Here is a 16,845-nt window from a genome sequence, read left to right on the forward strand (position 1 = left end):
ACCAGTGCTGCTGCTCTGGCAGCTGTGGCAACACTTTTGCAAGGGCTAGGGGGAAGTGGAAGTGGCTTGCAAAATAAGGCAAAAAGCGTTAGTTTAAAAAAAAAAAAAAAAAAAAGGCAGAAACGCCTTCCTCTGGCTTTACAAGCTAGAGGCAAGGGAAAGTAACACCGCCAGAGAGCTCAAGTTATGGCCGAGGACTTTTCTATGTAGACGTGCCAAAAAAAAGGTGTGACCAAAGCATAGCACACGCACCTTTTCTTGCCTTAAAAGCTCAACAACAGCCCAGCAGAAGGGGGTGAGAGATAACAAGCCCAAGCAGCAGTACGTTAGTCAAGGAGCAGAAAAGTGCCACACAAAGCTTCAGACCTTGCACCCAACACCCAGCAGACAAGAGGCTTCTCTGCTGGTATGCCACACTGTAACCCACCTACAGAAACTGAGCTGACCTCATGGTCCCGGCACGAGTGAGAGATGAACAAAAACCCATGCAAGGTTTGAAGAAAGGAAAGATCTATGTTGATCCAACATCTTCAGCCTACATAGACCTAGAGCATGAGACATCCTTCAAGTCACTAGTCCCCTGGAAGAGCGCAGTGCTCCAAGTGAAGCACTCCTGCCCAGGTCTTCACTCAGTCAATGCCACGACATTGAAAAAGAAATTAAAATGGGGGGAAAAGAGCCATGCAACCACTTCTGAGTTTCCTAGCAAATTTCTGCAACAAATTTGGTACATAGAGAGCTAAGGGCTGAGCAGTGGGCTGAATGGCTACTATGCCTGAGAGCCAGGGAACAGGGCTTAGATGGGCAGTGGTAGTATGCACGTCTGTCTGTCCGTCAGCCCTTTCACACTGTGCTAGAAAAGCATCAGATAAGCAAGGCCCTTGCAGAAAAATAAAAAACTGATCAGACCTTTGCTACCTCCATAGCACAAGCCTGCCCGGGGCAGACACTCCAGCAGCATGCCTGTGATTGCCCGCGATTGTCAAGAGAGAAATGCAGGGCAGGCAGCAACTCAGCAATGCCAACAGATGCGAGCACTGAGGTCCACCAACATCGGCTGGCTTTGCTGGGGCACAACTTCCTTCACTGTCTCTCCCATCTACTGAAATACCACACAAACATTTTGGTTGGTTAAATAAGGACATGAGCCATAAGGACAGGAGTACAGGTAGCTGCCAGGGAATTGCACAAGAAGGGAAAATGTCAGGAAGGTTTCCACATGTTGGACGGGAAGAGCACTCTGTTTTGAAGAGCAGACATTCAGAGGGTGGAAGCGTGGTGCTTTTCTGTAGCCAAGTCAACAAAACCCACAGGAGACAGAAGCCAGTTAATCCAACTCCAGCAGCACTAGTGCCATTGCTCTGCTCTTCACAAGGGGCACGCTGCCCCTTCCAAACCCACATCCTGGAGGGAACATGCACAGACACCGCTCTTAAATGTATTAATTTTAACTGCAGTCTTCCCTCTTCAATGGGAACAAAGCAGCTCTGGCAACGGGGCAATGCTCAGGCCCAGCCGCTGAACCGGACGGGCTACACTGAGCAAGGCAGCAGTTCACTGTGCCGCATTTTGCAGTGCTTAACCCTGGCACACCAATAGGTGTGCAATCACTCCCCACCACCTTCAAGAGGCAAGTTTATTACAAATTTACCTGTTATTTCATTATTTTAAAGATTTTTTTTTTAAGTGACTTTGCTCTCCATAGCTGAATTCCTTTTCACGCAGGATTTCAGGGTGAGCGAGGCTGGCAGTGCTGGCGGATAGGAGGGTAGCACAGCCATCCGCTGCATGCAGGCAGAACCCTTGAGGACCCCCAACTGCGTGGTATGCCAGTGAGGGTGGGTTTGACCTGAGACCCATGAGAAGAACCCCAGATTTACAGACAGCAGCACATCAAAGATGAGAAAAAGAACATATTTTTTTCCAAGGAAACTGCACACTCAAGAAAAAAATAAATAATTTTTAAAAAATCATGAGACATACTGGGCAGGGATTTTTCTAAGGAACAACAATTGCCACGTGCTTGAGGGTGAAAGGCTCAAAGCCTTCATCTAAGCTTTCTCTTCCATGCAGCTGCCCACAGCTCCCACTGTCAGCAGTATTGCCGAGCTCTGGGCCATGACACTGAAGTCATTATCAAAATATTTAGGCCATGGAGAGCTATCCCTCTCCCTGCCACACAGATACAGCCACGGCTCCGCAGAGTGCACGACAAGCTTCACTTGAACTTCAGCAGGGATGGAGCATCACACATTTCAGTGAGCTTAAAGTGAACATCAAGTTTAAAGTTCAACCAGGTTTAATATTGTTGGGCCACTGCTCTATATATAAAGGAATGGTGTTTTCCCCTTCCTCTTCTCTCCCCAGCTGAAACATTTTAAGAAAACCCTTCAGCTATTCTAAGGGACAAGGCCATGATTTGATCCTACAATTGGTTTTTAATGTTTTTTGTGGCCATAGTTACAATCAACTAAAGCTCCCCCCTCCCTTTTTTCCTTCCTCTCTCCCTCTTTTTCTTTTTTTAAAGCTAGCCCAGCTGATTAGCATCTCTCTGTGACACCCTTTCCAGGAATTACATGTTAAATCCCTCATGAATCAAACCGACAAGAGCTGAGCCCCAGTCACTTGAGCCAACTCATGCAAAACCAGAGCAGTGTAGGTTCGGCTGGGAAGCAGAGAGAGGTCTGCAAGTGACAGGGACGGTCTCGTGACTTCGAATGGGCCCATCGCTGTGAAAGCCAGGCTTATAAGGCAGCTGCACAACATTTAACAATTAGTCTTTTATTACCCAAATTTCAAAACAGAGCATTTATAGTCCACAGTGTGTACAGCACTAATACCACCATAATAGATCAGATAACCCAAATTCAGCTTTTTAAGCCGTATCTTAAGAAGAAAGAAGAACAACAACATAAAAGGCGCGCTTATGAGTTGCTGTGGCATGGGGTTCAGCGTTATCTCTCTGGGAGCCGGCATGAAGAGCCGTTTGAAGGCAAGTTCAAGTGAACAAACCCCTTTTCCGCCACGCTGGGGGCTGCGGGCAGCACGGCAGCCCACACTCCCGCAGGGGACAGCCTGTCCCCACCCTGCGAGGGGAAAGCCTTATCGGGGAGCCAGCATCCCCATCAGCGTGCACTGGGAAGTAGAGATAGCATTTCACAAGAGGCACGAGCACAGCAAAACAATCCCACCATGAGAAAAGCAGCTAGTCCCAGGTCTTCTTCCAGCAGAGCCCACGCTTTTGTAAGATCAAGTCCGTCCCCTGCTAGCTTGTGACTTCTCAATGCCCAGAAAAGCCCTTGCATATCTGTTCCCACTGACATTAATGCAACTACCTGTAACAGTAAATACTGCACCAACTAATGGGTTTTGCAGGACTGCACTGCTGGCTTTGCTCTGAGCATCTGCAAGGCCCCGAGGTCAGCACGGCTTTGCTTCAGCAAAAGCTCACAGGGGTGCCACTACCACTTCTCCCTCCCTGCACACACAAACAGATGTCGACTTTGAACCAATAAAACCACAGCCATACATTTTATGAATTGTATCTTAGGTGTTTTTGAAGAAAAATAACTCTGCTTTTTTTAAGGCTGTTTGGAAAGGGTCTGAGTCAGGAACTTGTATTTTTATATGCCCACAAACCTAGAGGTGCTGCAGACTTCCCAGGCTAACACACACTGATCACAGCTCCCAGCTGCTGGCCTAATGACTGATTTAAGATCATCGATGTAATGAGCTTTGGATGAGGTGGGTAACAGAGTGTACTTGGCATGCAGTGGGCTGCTATTGCTTCTTTATCATACCCACTGGACCTACCAAAACCAAGACATTAATAGAATGAGAGCTAGAAAGAAACAGTTTCTCCCCACCCCCTTCCTACTTTTCAGCTTCATTACCCTCTGCAATGTGTTTCACTGTTTCCTCATACAATCAGGTCCTCTTTTGATGAAAAAAAGTCTTTGTATAAAATTAGGGAAATCCCGTAGTTTCCACTGGCTGCAGGTTTCTTAAGGTCTGCTGTATATCTTTCAGGCTCCACTATGGATTTGATTATTTTTAATTAATATATATTTAAACTAAGCCTGTCCTACTTTTGTAAATGCTGTGTCAAGCCAATTCAAGTTTGCTCAGCTGAGTGCACGGGGAGTCCAAGACACAGCTCCCCGACAGTGTTCTGCAAGGCAGTAACACTCCCCAATAAAACCATTACACGGCCGAGCCCTCCTTCCTGCTGCTCAAACCTGGTGTCATAAGAACAAAACCTACTAAAACGAGCACATTTGTATTTCTATCCACATCTAAATTTCTCCCAGGTCAGAGCACTCAGTGTACAAATCCCATCCTTTTGCACTGCTCAGGGACGACAGGCTCTTCGGAGGGAGTACAACATATGGTGAGTAGGGCAGGATGCAGGCACAGGCGGATTATATCCTCTCCCCATGCTTCCATGTGTGGAAAAGGGGCGGAAAACAGGCAGGAACTTCATTCAAACATCCTGAAACTCTCATGGCCATACAAACACTCTGACTTGCTTTACATGATCGCTTTTGTGTGAAGAGAAAATTGACTTTAAAGGGACTTCAAGAGAATGATTAAAATGGTTCATTGCGTCTTGACCACCTACGTCCTCCTTGCGCGCAAGCAGGTTGGTTGGTTTGTTTGGGGCAAGCCTCTTCTTTTCACATTCTCCATCACCACCATGGGTAGTGCTCCAGATTTAGAAAGACAAAGGAATACCGTATGCAAGTTAAATCTTAGCATGGCAGAAAACTACTTCTCTGCAATAACACTACTGGTTATTATCTAAAATAAGGCTTTATAGTACATGGCACCCAAATAATTTGGGATTCTTAAACAAACAAACAAAACCTTGCACGAGAACTCTTCAAAAACCAACCATGTCCATTCACCAACCAGGATGGAGAACAAGCGGAGAAGAGAGCAAAGAAGATGGAGAATTAAAACTTTACTAAGAAGAATAAAATAGCCGCCCTTTGATTTCTGTCACAGCATTAACCCCCACCCCCTGATCAACCATGTTAAAAACATCTCAAAAGCAGACAGTTGTCTACACGTACTAGTTATAGACGGAGTGAACTTCTGGTTATAAACACATGGCCTGCATTGTGTCATTTACTATAATCCACATTCTCATTTGGGTCGAAATGGGGATCAAGGGAGATGGAAGTAGTTGGAGATGAGGAGATGTTACAATCTGACAGGCTGACATCCTTAGCCTACAATACATACAGTTACTCTGATGATTTTAGTATTGGTGCAAGGCTGCAGTTAATAGCAGAGGCATTCAGGTATGACAACGGACTTAAAAACCAGAACAGCCACTTATAAAGTAGTTTTATTCTGAAAAGTTATCTATTTTGGATATGTTATACACACTTTAAATAGAGAGAATTTAAATCAGTTATTCTTCTAAGCTTTCGTTTGTCTCAGAAGCCTATTAACTTGTTTTACAATGTTTACCTCATTCCTGTCATTGCATGAGAAATCTAAGCAAATGTAAGCAAATAATTACCTAGGAGAAGAGTGAACGTTGCTATATACAAACGGGTTTCCAATGCACAACACCAAGTAAACCGGTAACAGAAGCACTGAGTACTACTGGTGCTACTTTTGGAAGGATAAATATATTGGGGATTTAAATATGATTTTTAGGAATTGCATTTTGTAGAAGAAAGGATCCTTCACCAGAGACTTCCACTCAATGGATACTTAGGGCCAACTTTTTAGAGAGTTTCTATCAAATAACATGACAGAGACAACAAACAGATACAACAAATCCCAGGACACTGTGTTAAAACACCTCCATCCTGACCTGCAACCAACCAGCTCCCTGCCTGGCCGCCTCTTTAGGTACTACTTATTTCTCAATTCTGAAAAGGCAACACCTTGTTAAATGATCTAACGAGACCATCAAAAACCAGCTGCCAAACAGCTAATTCACAACCCCAGTTCCAAATTATGTTTGTAACGCAGGTTGCCCAGGGAGGCTGGATCCCCAAGGGGCTCCTCCAGCCAGCCCCAAGCAGAAGTCTCCTCTCTCAACTGTTGCACAGGAGACCAGAGTATTTCAGAGCCAGTAACAGCAAGAACACTGTTGCTTTGGAGTGCAAAGTACAGTGGGTATCTGGCCTTTAAAACCCTGGTCCTTTAACGTAAAGGTTAAACTTTCATAGCACTGGACATGTCCCCACTCTTAAAGAGCTGGGCTCCTCTAAGTTTCCTGCCGGCGAGGACCACAGGAACACAAATAATGTCACCCCTGGAGGCTCGCAAAACTTGGAGGCAGCCCCGAGACTGCTGACTTCCAAGAAACCTCCCTCCATTCATTGCACCGACAGGCTTGGCAAGGAACACCTCGTCACCTTACAAATGCATCGCTCTGAAAACAGGCGATTTAAGGGCAAAAGAAAAAAGAAAAAAAAAAAAGCTCCTCTCCCTCCTTTCCCCTGCCCCAAACAAAGCGTTGCACTCCCACCCCCCCAGCTGACTCGCTGTCTTTGCCCCCGTCCCTCCCCTTCCCAGCGGCGCAGCTAACGGGATGCGCGGAGCCGGCCGCCGGTCCCGCAAGGGTTTTTTTCCCCGCAGACAGCTTCCAGGTTGGCTTAGCAAGGGGGAGCCCGCAAAGGAGCCCCCAGACTGCGGGAGGAGGCACCGCCACCCCCGCGGGGCCGCAGGTGCTTCGCCCCCCGCCGCGGACCCACCTTGTAGACCTTGCCGAAGGCGCCGTCGCCCAGCTCCCCCACCACCTCCCACACCTCGCCGGGGTCCAGGTCGCGGCGGACGTGCTCGTACTCCTTGGACCGCCGCTTCTCGAAGGTGGAGAGGCGCAGGATGCGGCGGAAATTAGCGAAAGCCATGCCGGAGCGCTGCGCGGCGGGGCTGCCGAGGAGCCGCGGCCCGGCGGCGGCTGGGGAGCTGCGGGGAGCTGCCGGCGGCCGCCTCCCGCGCCCGCCCCGGGGGAGGACGGAGCCGCTGCGCGCCCGGGGGAGCGGCGAGGCGGGGAGCGGGGCCGCCTCCAGCCGCGCACATGGAGCCGGCACCGCTCCACCTGCTGGCCTGGCTGCCGCCGCCCCGCGCCATTGGCCGGCCGCCCCCCTGCGCCCGCCCCGCCCGGCACGGCCCGGGCACGGCACGGCACGGCCCGGCACGGCTCAGCCGGGGCGCGGCACGCTGCAGCGTGGTGTGGCACAGCCCGGCTCGGTTCGGCCCCGCCGGCGAGCCATGTCCCTGAGCGAGGCGGGGAGTCGCCTATTTCCCCCCCCCCCCGCCCCCCCAGCACAGCAGGAGGAGGCCAGAGCGTTAGAGGACGATGCTAAATACAAATAACATAGGAGACCTGGAAGGAAAGGCCTGAAACTCCTCAGCGGCTGCTGTCATGTCCCGCCTGCTCAGCCCGGCACAGGGAGCGCGGCGAGCCAACAGCATCTGCACGGGCTGTGCTTCGCCTCGTGGGCTGCGCTGCTGCGGGCCGGGCAAAGAGACACATCTCCGAGTGTAAAAACATAATCCTAAACTGCCGTGGCAACAGAGGGACGTTTCCTTCTTCCCCCAGTTCATCTCATGTGAAAACAGCCAAACACAAATATTGTAAAAACTCCCAGTAGCAGGAATTCGAGTGTATCAGCACCACGGGCACCCGCCATGAATTTGTTTTAGAGAAGATGTGACCCAACTGGTGGCAAGTGTGAAGGTTTGCATCCCCTCCTTGGCAAAACTTCAAATCCTCTGAAAAACCGACTTGAAATCGAGTATTAAATGGGGACATCTAGGGGAAAGACCCGACGGTGCAGCCACGCTTGACAACATCTCTGTGACAGAAGGCTTAGTGGTAAGCGGTTGTCCGGGCAAACTTCAGTGGTACCAACACTGCTCACACCAGCACGTGTATTTTTCCCCTCACACACGTCCCATTAATGAGCTGAGGGTGGAGGTACAGGAGGGCGTGCATTTGCATACTCCATCCTAATGTGTAATGCAGCCGAAACTCGGCACAGGCTCTTGCTTTGAGAACGTCTGGCCTTGGTGATTTCTCATTAGTTCCCCGATATATTATACCCTAGAGCACGGGGGCTGATCGTCGCCTCTCGTTGTCTTTGCTGTTAAGAAAAAAAATGGGTTTATCCTGGTATGATCAGCCCTCACATTATTAGGAATTTCCCGATACTGATGCTTTAAATACTATTTAAAACTCTGGTTCCTGGAAATTTGTGGCTGTATGAGAATTTCATCTGCCTTTTTTGAAGAAAGTTTCGTGTTCCCCTACTTCTTCCCTTCTTCCCGCTGAGTTGTGGGAAAAACAAGCTGAAAATGTGACCCAAGTATATCCCTGAAACAGAAAGAAGCTGAAAATAATTGAGCACTTTTTTCACCTAACTTCATGGGTTTTGGATCTGATCTGATCCAATGTGTGGATTTGGCAATACCAGAGTAAGAACAGAATCGAAAAGAATCAGAGCAACTATTTTCAAAATTTCATACTTTTAATCTCTATTTTTCCAGTGTTTTAGCTATCAAATTTTTTAAAGTTATTCTTATTAACAGTAGCATATTTACTTTATTGTACTAGGGGACCTGGGCATTGTATGCAACCACAGAAACATTGCTTGCATGGGATCCCCAGAGATCATCTAGGCCAGCTTCCCGCTTGGAGCAAGAGTGTCGCCAGCACTGGACCAGGTCAGACAGCAATCTGTCCAGCTGAGTCTTGAAAAACCTCCCAGGATGGCGCAGACATGACCTCCTGGGGTTATCTGCTCCAGGGCGCATCACCATCCTGGGGGAGAGTTTTTCCTAATGTCCCACTGGACCTCCCAAGCTGCTACCTGTGGTCATTGCCCCTTGTTCTGTCATCTGCCTCCCTGGTAAGTGTTTGACTGTCATCTTTGTAATTGCCCCTACAAGAGCTGTGGGCACATATTGGGGATATCTGTCTAAGGACAGATACCAGGTGCTGTAAAAATATGGAATCCAAGATAAATCCTGTGCCAAAGGGCTTGCAGAGTAGGTAGATGCCCTGTAGACTATCTGAGGGTAGGCTGATCAGATTGTGGCTCAGAGAGGTGATTTCTCTGCTGGCATAAAGTTTGCAAACTCAAGTTACCCCTTCGAAAGTTTCTGAGCAACTCTGATTCAGCACAGCATTTTGAAGGCTGTGTCATTTTTTATCCAGCACTTGATACCCTATAAGCAGATTTGCTCTCTCTTGGGTCCATAGCCAAAGGGAATCAGCCATTTGAATTCTTTCCACCCATTTCTTGTAGAAAGCTCACAGGTGTCAAACCAAGTCAGCAAACAGGTTAATTATCTATCGATGAATTACTTCTTACCATTTCTCAAGTGATAAATAAGAGAATATAAACTCCAGAAATGCAAAAAACTTTGCCAATCTGCCCCAAGCTCCTGGAAGCACCCCTGATCCTATGGACAGACAGTCACGAGCATCACCATTGCATTAACTATGACCGCTCAGAGTCAGCACAGCCCTCAGCAGCGTGCGTTAGCAGAGCTGAGCTCTCACTCAGCATTACGACCCAAGGAGAAGAAACTGCTGGCCTGACTGCAAGACTACATACAGCTCTGCATTTTAACTATTGGGTTACAGAGGGCCTGTCGACCAAAGTAAGCCAGTGGAGTTTTGTTTTATTAGTATTATTCCTGGTATAGGTTAGGGGTAAGTAATAAAGAGCACTTTCAATGGTTATTGCTATGCTGGATTGGACTCGTTCTGGGTTGGAAGAGGAATGGGTGATAAACACTTTATATAAATATAAGAGCGGTCTGGCTTCCTAACAGCTAACCTGAACAAGAAATTGGGCATTCAAAAGCATCCATGCCTGAGCTATAGCTTCCAGATACGTTGCACAGGACACTGTCAGGTACTGGAAACTAGAAACGTCAAAGCTCTGGCTAAGAGGAAAAGCAAAGCCCTGCAGCAGCTGCTATGTAGGACCTCCTCAGCATGGACCAACAGACTTTGGGGTACCACTTGTCTGAGGTTGAGATTTGCATTACAGTCTAAAATAAATCCTTAAGTCTGTGCTGTCTTGCACATTTTAATCAGATTTAATGCTCTTGAGCATTGTAAGAATAATTTCTGTCACTTGATTTTAGTATGTATTATCCTTAAATGCTGAACGGAAGGGCACCCTTTGCCTCCACATCTGAGGGGAATTGTTGAAAATATGCAAAAAGCATTGAAGTCATGGGACGGAGGTTGCATCTGGTTCTACGGCAGCATTTTCCTTCTGTGAGGGGTCATTGCCATGGTGCTAGTTCTGTTTCGCTGATCTTCCACGGCCAACCAAGATGAAGCTGAAATCTGGGTGTTTTCTGCAGTGTCTGTGTTTAGATGAAGTATATTGCTTGTTGTCAGTAAGAAACACTGCGGTGCTGGCAAAGGATTTCCAGCTCCTGGATGTTTATCAAAAGAATTACCTGAACAGTAAGTACTTCTAAAAATGAGATTGGCATTAATGCTCTAAAGTTACAGGCCCCGTGTAATGTTTTGAAAAGAGATACACAGAATGCTACATCACTTAGGATTTAAAACCAGAGATCATGGACATTACAAATATTGCACTTCAGATGTTATAACAAATGCAGCACTCTGTAATACTAATTAACTAGCAGCTTGGTTAATACAAGTACTTGGCAATACCCCAAAAAGCTTTCAGATACAGCATATATCACCATGTCCTCCCTGCTCTATCATGCCCCGGCTGCTCTGGAAGGTTACATGGCCTGGCTACTCCTGCATTGGCTTCTGAAATATGTACAGCTCAGGGGACCATGCAGAGCCACTGAGATGCATTTTCAGCTCACATCACAGGTATTCCTTTCCCCTTCCCCCTTCCACTGCCTCCTTCCCTGTTTGTGAGACAGAAAAAGGTCCAAGAGCTTACGAAACCTGTTTGATTTTACGGTATTATCATCCTCTGGATCCCAGCAGCATACAAAGCCACAGGCTTGCTCGTACCGTACAAACATGATAACCGGGTCCTGGTACAACGAGCAGATAATCGACATAGGAAAAACCCAGGCCAGCCATAAAGGAGATCTTTACAGCTGTGCAAGTGAGATGCCAGGAACAGGGGGCAAGAGGGGATTTCTGGCTCACTGAAGCTGCAGCAACCTCATCATGTAATCCTTCCCATAAACTGATCATGCTCCGTGTTAGAAAGCAGGTGGGTTTCTTACCAATAGTGTCCTCTGCATGAGGCTGTTTGCAACCCCCCGTCCGCTGGTTCACAGCTTCCCCACCTTCCGCCTGCAGTTCTTCAGTCTATTCCCATGTTTCTGGTTTGTTGAAAAAGTCCTTTTTTCCTCCAGGGGTGGGGTAGAAGAGAAGAAAGACAGAAAATTATGAACACTTTAACATTGCCTTCTGTGAAGAAATCACATATGCCTCTTTCATAAGTCAGGCCATCTTATTAATACTGTTCTATTAATTCTGAACAGTATCTCTTGTCTGTGCCTATGCTTTAGTTGCCTGTGCAACCTGTCTGGGAGCAGTGGGCGTTTAAAATAAAATAAAACCTGCTAATTATTGCTCTGAGCTTTGTGCAGACGATGCCTGAGAGCTCACTGTTTTCCAGATCTGCAGTTTTATTGCTTCCTCTGTTATATGACCAACCTGAATAAGGACCAGATCATAGAATCACAGAATCACAGAACCGTATAGGTTGGAAAAGACCTTTAAGATCATCAAGTCCAACTGTAAACCTAACACTACCAAGACAACCACTAAACCATGTCCCTAAGCACCTCATCCAAACGTCTTTTAAATACTTCCAGGGATGGCGACTCAACCACTTCCCTGGGCAGCCTGTTCCAATGCTTGATAACCCTTTCAGTGAAGTAAAATTTCCTAACATCCAGTCTAAACCTCCCCTGGCGCAACTTGAGGCCCTTTCCTCTCATCCTATCACTTGTTACCTGGGAGAAGAGAGCGACCCCCACCTCTCTACAGCCTCCTTTCAGGTAGTTGTAGACAGCAATAAGGTCTCCCCTCAGCCTCCTTTTCTCCAGGCCAAACAACCCCAGTTCCCTCAGCCGCTCCCCATCAGACTTGCACTCCAGACCCTTCACCAGCTTCATTGCCCTTCTCTGGACACGCTCCAGCCCCTCAATGTCTCTCTTGTAGCGAGGGGCCCAAAACTGAACACAGTATTTGAGGTGCGGCCTCACCAGTGCCGAGTACAGGGGCACGATCACTTCCCTACTCCTGCTGGCCACACTATTTTTGATACAAGCCAGGATGCCATTGGCTTTCTTGGCCACCTGGGCACACTGCTGGCTCATATTCAGGCGGCTGTCAACCAGGACCCCCAGGTGCTTTTCCGCTGGGCAGCTTTCCAGCCACTCTTCCCCAAGCCTGTAGCGTTGCATGGGGTTGCTGTGACCCAAGTGCAGGACCTTGCACTTAGCCTTGTTGAACCCCATACAATTGACCTCGGCCCATCGATCCAGCCTGTCCAGGTCCCTCTGTAGAGCCTTCCTACCCTCAAACTGATCAACACTCCTGCACAACTTGGTGTCATCTGCAAACTGACTGAGGGTGCACTCGATCCCTTAATCCAGATCATTGATACAGATATTAAACAGGACTGGCCCCAACACAGAGCCCTGGGGAACACCGCTTGTGACCAGCCGCCAACTGGAGTAAACTCCATTCACCACCACTCTTTGGGCCCGGCCACCCAGCCAGTTCTTTACCCAGAGAAGAGTACACACATCCAAGCCATGAGCAGCCAGTTTCTCCAGGAGAATGCTGTGGGAAACCGTGTCGAAGGCTTTACTGAAGTCTAGATAGACAAAATCCACAGCCTTTCCCTCCTCCACTAGGCGGGTCACCTTGTCATAGAAGGAGATCAGGTTGGTCAAGCAGGACCTGCCTTTCCTAAACCCATGCTGCCTGGGCTTGATCCCTTGGTTATCCTCTACATGCCGTGTGATGGCACTCAGGATGATCTGCTCCATCAGTTTCCCTGGTACCGAGGTCAGGCTGACAGGCCTATAGTTCCCTGGGTCCTCCTTCCGGCCCTTCTTGTAGATGGGTGTCACATTTGACACCCATCTACAGCAGCACATCATGCTGCTGTTCGACTTGCCAGACCAAAACGCAAGGGGGAAGATTTGCTTTAATGAGTTCTACATGGTGGTATGCCTCCTCCTGTCCCATGAGGTGTGTATCCTGCAGGTCCTGGAGCCAGAACAGGGACATCTGCACCATCCAACACCCCTGCAAAGGGAATCAGCTCACTGGAGCTGAACTTTACTCATGGCATACAAGGGATGGAGAGGGTCCCTGGGTCTATGCTGCTGCATAGAAAAGGAAAGCAGGGAAATGAGCAGTCCCCCTGTTAATACCAACCTTGCTCCTCTTGGATAAATCCACCCCTGAACCTTTTGCAAGGTAGGAACCATCTAAACACTCCTCCCAGGTCAGGCTGTCCATCTTAGTTCTCCAAAAAACAAGCCCTCGGTTGTGTCTACCTGTGAGGAAGAGAGCAGAGCATCTGTTTTCACCCATCGGTTCTTGCTAGCTTGTAGATGCAGCATGTGCTGATGCCCTTCTTCAGCCTCCCCAGCATCACCTACAGTCCCAGCTGGGGAGAGACTGGTGCCTTTTCAGGGAAAAGCAGCGAGGACAGCAGGCTGCGGTGAGGGAGAGGGGTGGTAAAGCCAGGGTTACTCTGGAGCTCAGCCGTCCTGTTGGACATGTCCTGCAGCTCTGCTTTGGACCAGACGCCTGGCTGAGGGCCAGCTCTCGGGGCTGCTGCCTGCAGGACTCAGGGAGGAAGGAGAGGAGCCAACTGTGGGATGTGGCCCTGCAAGTCATTCGGCACATGGAAGGGATGGGAAAGGACCTCACAAAGCAGCCTTGGAGCTTGGCTGGCTCTTGGTAGCTCTCCCTGGCACAGCCCACAGCCTGAACCCAGCCAGCAACAGCCGCGGGCTCCCACACGGCTCCGCGGCAGGAAGCACCAGGATTTTGGTATTTCCTGTGGGCGCGACTAGTGGGAGGTCACCTTTATTCTCTGGATGCGAGCACCAGTTGGTATTCCATGTATTCTTTCCAAGCAGGAAATCAGTGCTTATCATCTGTTTCTAAACCTTTCTGCCCTGAAACAGGACCATCATGAAAAGCAGTTCATCCACCACCACGCAGGACCTGCCTTTCAACTGCTGGACGTAGATGGGGATAATATGATTGATTTTAATGAGATTGAAGCCACAAGCTTTCTCTTCAACATCCAGAAAGAAGAACTCAAGATGATATTCAAGGACTTTGATATTTCTGGAGATGAGATAAAATTAGAGAAATTACAGTCAAAAGATAGGCCATGAAAATGCGCCTAAATTCAAAATTAATCCCTGGGATTGATTTTGTACTGCAGCCCGCAGCCACTTCTCACTCAAGTCTGAGTTTTCTTCCTGTTGACTTCAGGAGTGGGTCTTTGGTGACTTACCACACAATCTGAATTGAAAATGTTTTAACAGTAAGATAGCAACAGGAAGAAATAATTTTTTGGGGGTAAACCAGGCATATCCCTCTGTCTGATGAGACTCTAATGGGAGGAGGTGGGCAGGACTGCCAGGTGGGCCTTTATTTAAGCCATTTTCTTCTGAGTTTGCTTGTGGCTTCTCATTATTTTCCAAGCTCTCTGCAGTCCATTCTCAGAGCTGCTGGCCAGAGGGATACCTTGCTGGGGTACACTTGGACTTGAAACTCCTAGAAACATTACAAATGCTGTACCTTGGTTTATACCCGTGCCATGGAGATACCAATGCCAGATAAGAGCTCCAGGGGAAGCTCTTTCTATTCTCCAATGGATCCCTCATTTTGACCTTAAACCAGCTCCAGGTTCCAAGGAGAGGCCGTAGGGACCTCGCCCATCCCTGCCCCATAGTGGGGAGCAGCTCCCTACAACCAGAAAGGGAACAAAGCTGGTAACAGCACCTGCCCTCCAGCTCTGCATTTACACAGTCCTCCTTATGGAGGTGCACGCACACATCCCTTGCCAATTTGCTTCTGCCACCAGCTCACTTTTGTCCCTGTCTGGTCACCAGTGCTCTTTCAAATCCCTCCCTGCTCTGAAGTACACTCTGATTAATGACCACCTGCAGCTACACTGGTAGGGAATCAGTCATTAATAGACTGTAGACATCTCTTATCTCTGTCACAGCTTTACACCGTCCTCATGACTTCAGCATCTCAGCATGCTCCAGGAGCACATTTAGCAAGACAGCCATTAGTAACCGAGGGAGATCCCTTCTCTTTCTCCTCCTTTTTGCTGCTAGGTTCCTGGGTTATTGTTTTTATTGATAGTTCTCCTCCTCTATGTTCTACCACCAGTATCCTCTTCAATTATTTGCTACAGGCAGCTGTTGCATCTCTCCTGTAAGCCCTGCAGGGCTTGCAGCCTGTTTCCTGTGTGGTTTAGTGGCGCAGCGAGGTACCAAAGCCTCAGTCCTGCTCGGGGCCTGCGGATAGTTCTCTAATGCCCCTAGAGTAGTTTCCCAGAATAAGCTGTTTCAGCCCCAAGCTGCATTGATCCTGTCCTTTCATCTTGAGGCTGCCTGATTAAAAGGCCACTTTAAGCAGGAGCAGCATGGCTGTGATACAGCCATGAAGGCACCCCGCTTCCCCCTTCCACACCATAACCCCAGCTGTTATGAATCACTCCAACATCTGCAAGTCATTACAAATGGTGGAGAAACAGCCATGTGCCAGGGAGGTGCCCTATTAGCCTGTAACATGTTCGGGATGAGCTGGAGGCAATCAGTTGAAACCAATTTCTCCTGAGTCAGTCAGGGAAGTAGAGCAAGTTGGAGAAGGGGATGAGAGCCTGGACTCAGGGTCTTTCTCTGAAATAACTGTTTATATTGGGCAAGGATGCCTTGCTAAGCTAGGGATCTATCTCCTCTCCAAAACTAGCAACTGAGCTATAGGGAACTCAAGATGTTCACAGTCTTCTGTATTGACAAACAACAACAAAAAGAGGAAGAGGATCATGAATAGCCTCCCAGCAAGATCAGCGAGCTCCTAATAGCCTGAACAAGAACCCTTTACCCAGCTGGGAATAATGCAGCCTCGCTTCTCAGTCCCCCTGGGCTCAGCTTACAACCACCAGATATACGTACCAAACTTGCAGAAAGTGAATAAATCGAAGTGCAGCAGTAAAGCAATTGCCTGTTCTTTTTTCTCCATTGCATGTCACCACTGCTCTGCCAAGGTGAGCACCAGAGGCTGGTGTCCGAGGAGGAGGAAGGACTGATGCAACTTGGACTTCAGCCTCGTGCCTCACAACTCTCCCCAGGACTAAGCCTGACGTTAGCGTTATCTTCTCCCATGCACTGCAATAGGTGCATCTTGGGATTTTAGAGACAACCTCTTCCTGTCCCCTATGTTACTCGCTGGCTTAGCGAGTGCCCTCCTCCCCAGCACTGCTGTTTTGCCACGTTCAGACACACTCAAAGCAAGGCTGGTTTGAAATGGGGCAGACTGGTCTCTGCGATGCAGAGCCACTCATGCTGGCAGCTTCCCGTTCCCTCGCTTTCTGCTCTGCATCCCCGCCTGCGTGCTCCGGGCTCGGGCAGCTCCCTGCATCCGTGCTGCCGCGCTGGTGAGGAACAGCCCAACGACAGGAAACGCCGTTTGCTTTGTTAACGAAACCACCTAATTAAGTCCATGTGGAGAGAAAGCAACAGAAGCAGTTTCTCTTGCTAAATATTGACTGTTTACCCTTTGGGCACAGCAATCCAGTGAATTTATTTTCCCCCTCTCACCTTACACACAGGGCATCAGACCATTGGGTCTCTGCC

The 16,845-nt window shown here is 48.6% G+C and overlaps 2 protein-coding genes across 2 annotated transcripts in view; one reads left to right on the forward strand and one right to left on the reverse strand.

Annotated features, from left to right (window-relative positions):
- The window catches only part of STK10 (serine/threonine kinase 10), a 52,821-nt gene extending 45,782 nt beyond the window's left edge, over nt 1-7,039 (reverse strand). The window contains exon 1 of the mRNA XM_072872509.1: nt 6,720-7,039. Within this exon, the coding sequence (XP_072728610.1) occupies nt 6,720-6,875 (156 nt within the window). The 5' untranslated portion in view covers nt 6,876-7,039. The remainder of the gene's footprint in view (nt 1-6,719) is intronic.
- A 3,284-nt stretch (nt 7,040-10,323) lies between these two features.
- On the forward strand, nt 10,324-16,042 carry EFCAB9 (EF-hand calcium binding domain 9). Its single transcript, XM_072873049.1, has 5 exons — nt 10,324-10,459; nt 11,613-11,665; nt 13,106-13,201; nt 14,152-14,348; nt 15,967-16,042. Exons 1-5 carry the CDS (start codon nt 10,324-10,326, stop codon nt 16,040-16,042), a joined length of 558 nt encoding a protein of 185 aa, XP_072729150.1.
- The last annotated feature ends 803 nt before the right edge of the window (nt 16,043-16,845 follow it).

This window comes from Ciconia boyciana, chromosome 9 (assembly GCF_034638445.1).
Source record: "Ciconia boyciana chromosome 9, ASM3463844v1, whole genome shotgun sequence".
In the NCBI taxonomy this organism is placed as follows: domain Eukaryota; kingdom Metazoa; phylum Chordata; class Aves; order Ciconiiformes; family Ciconiidae; genus Ciconia; species Ciconia boyciana.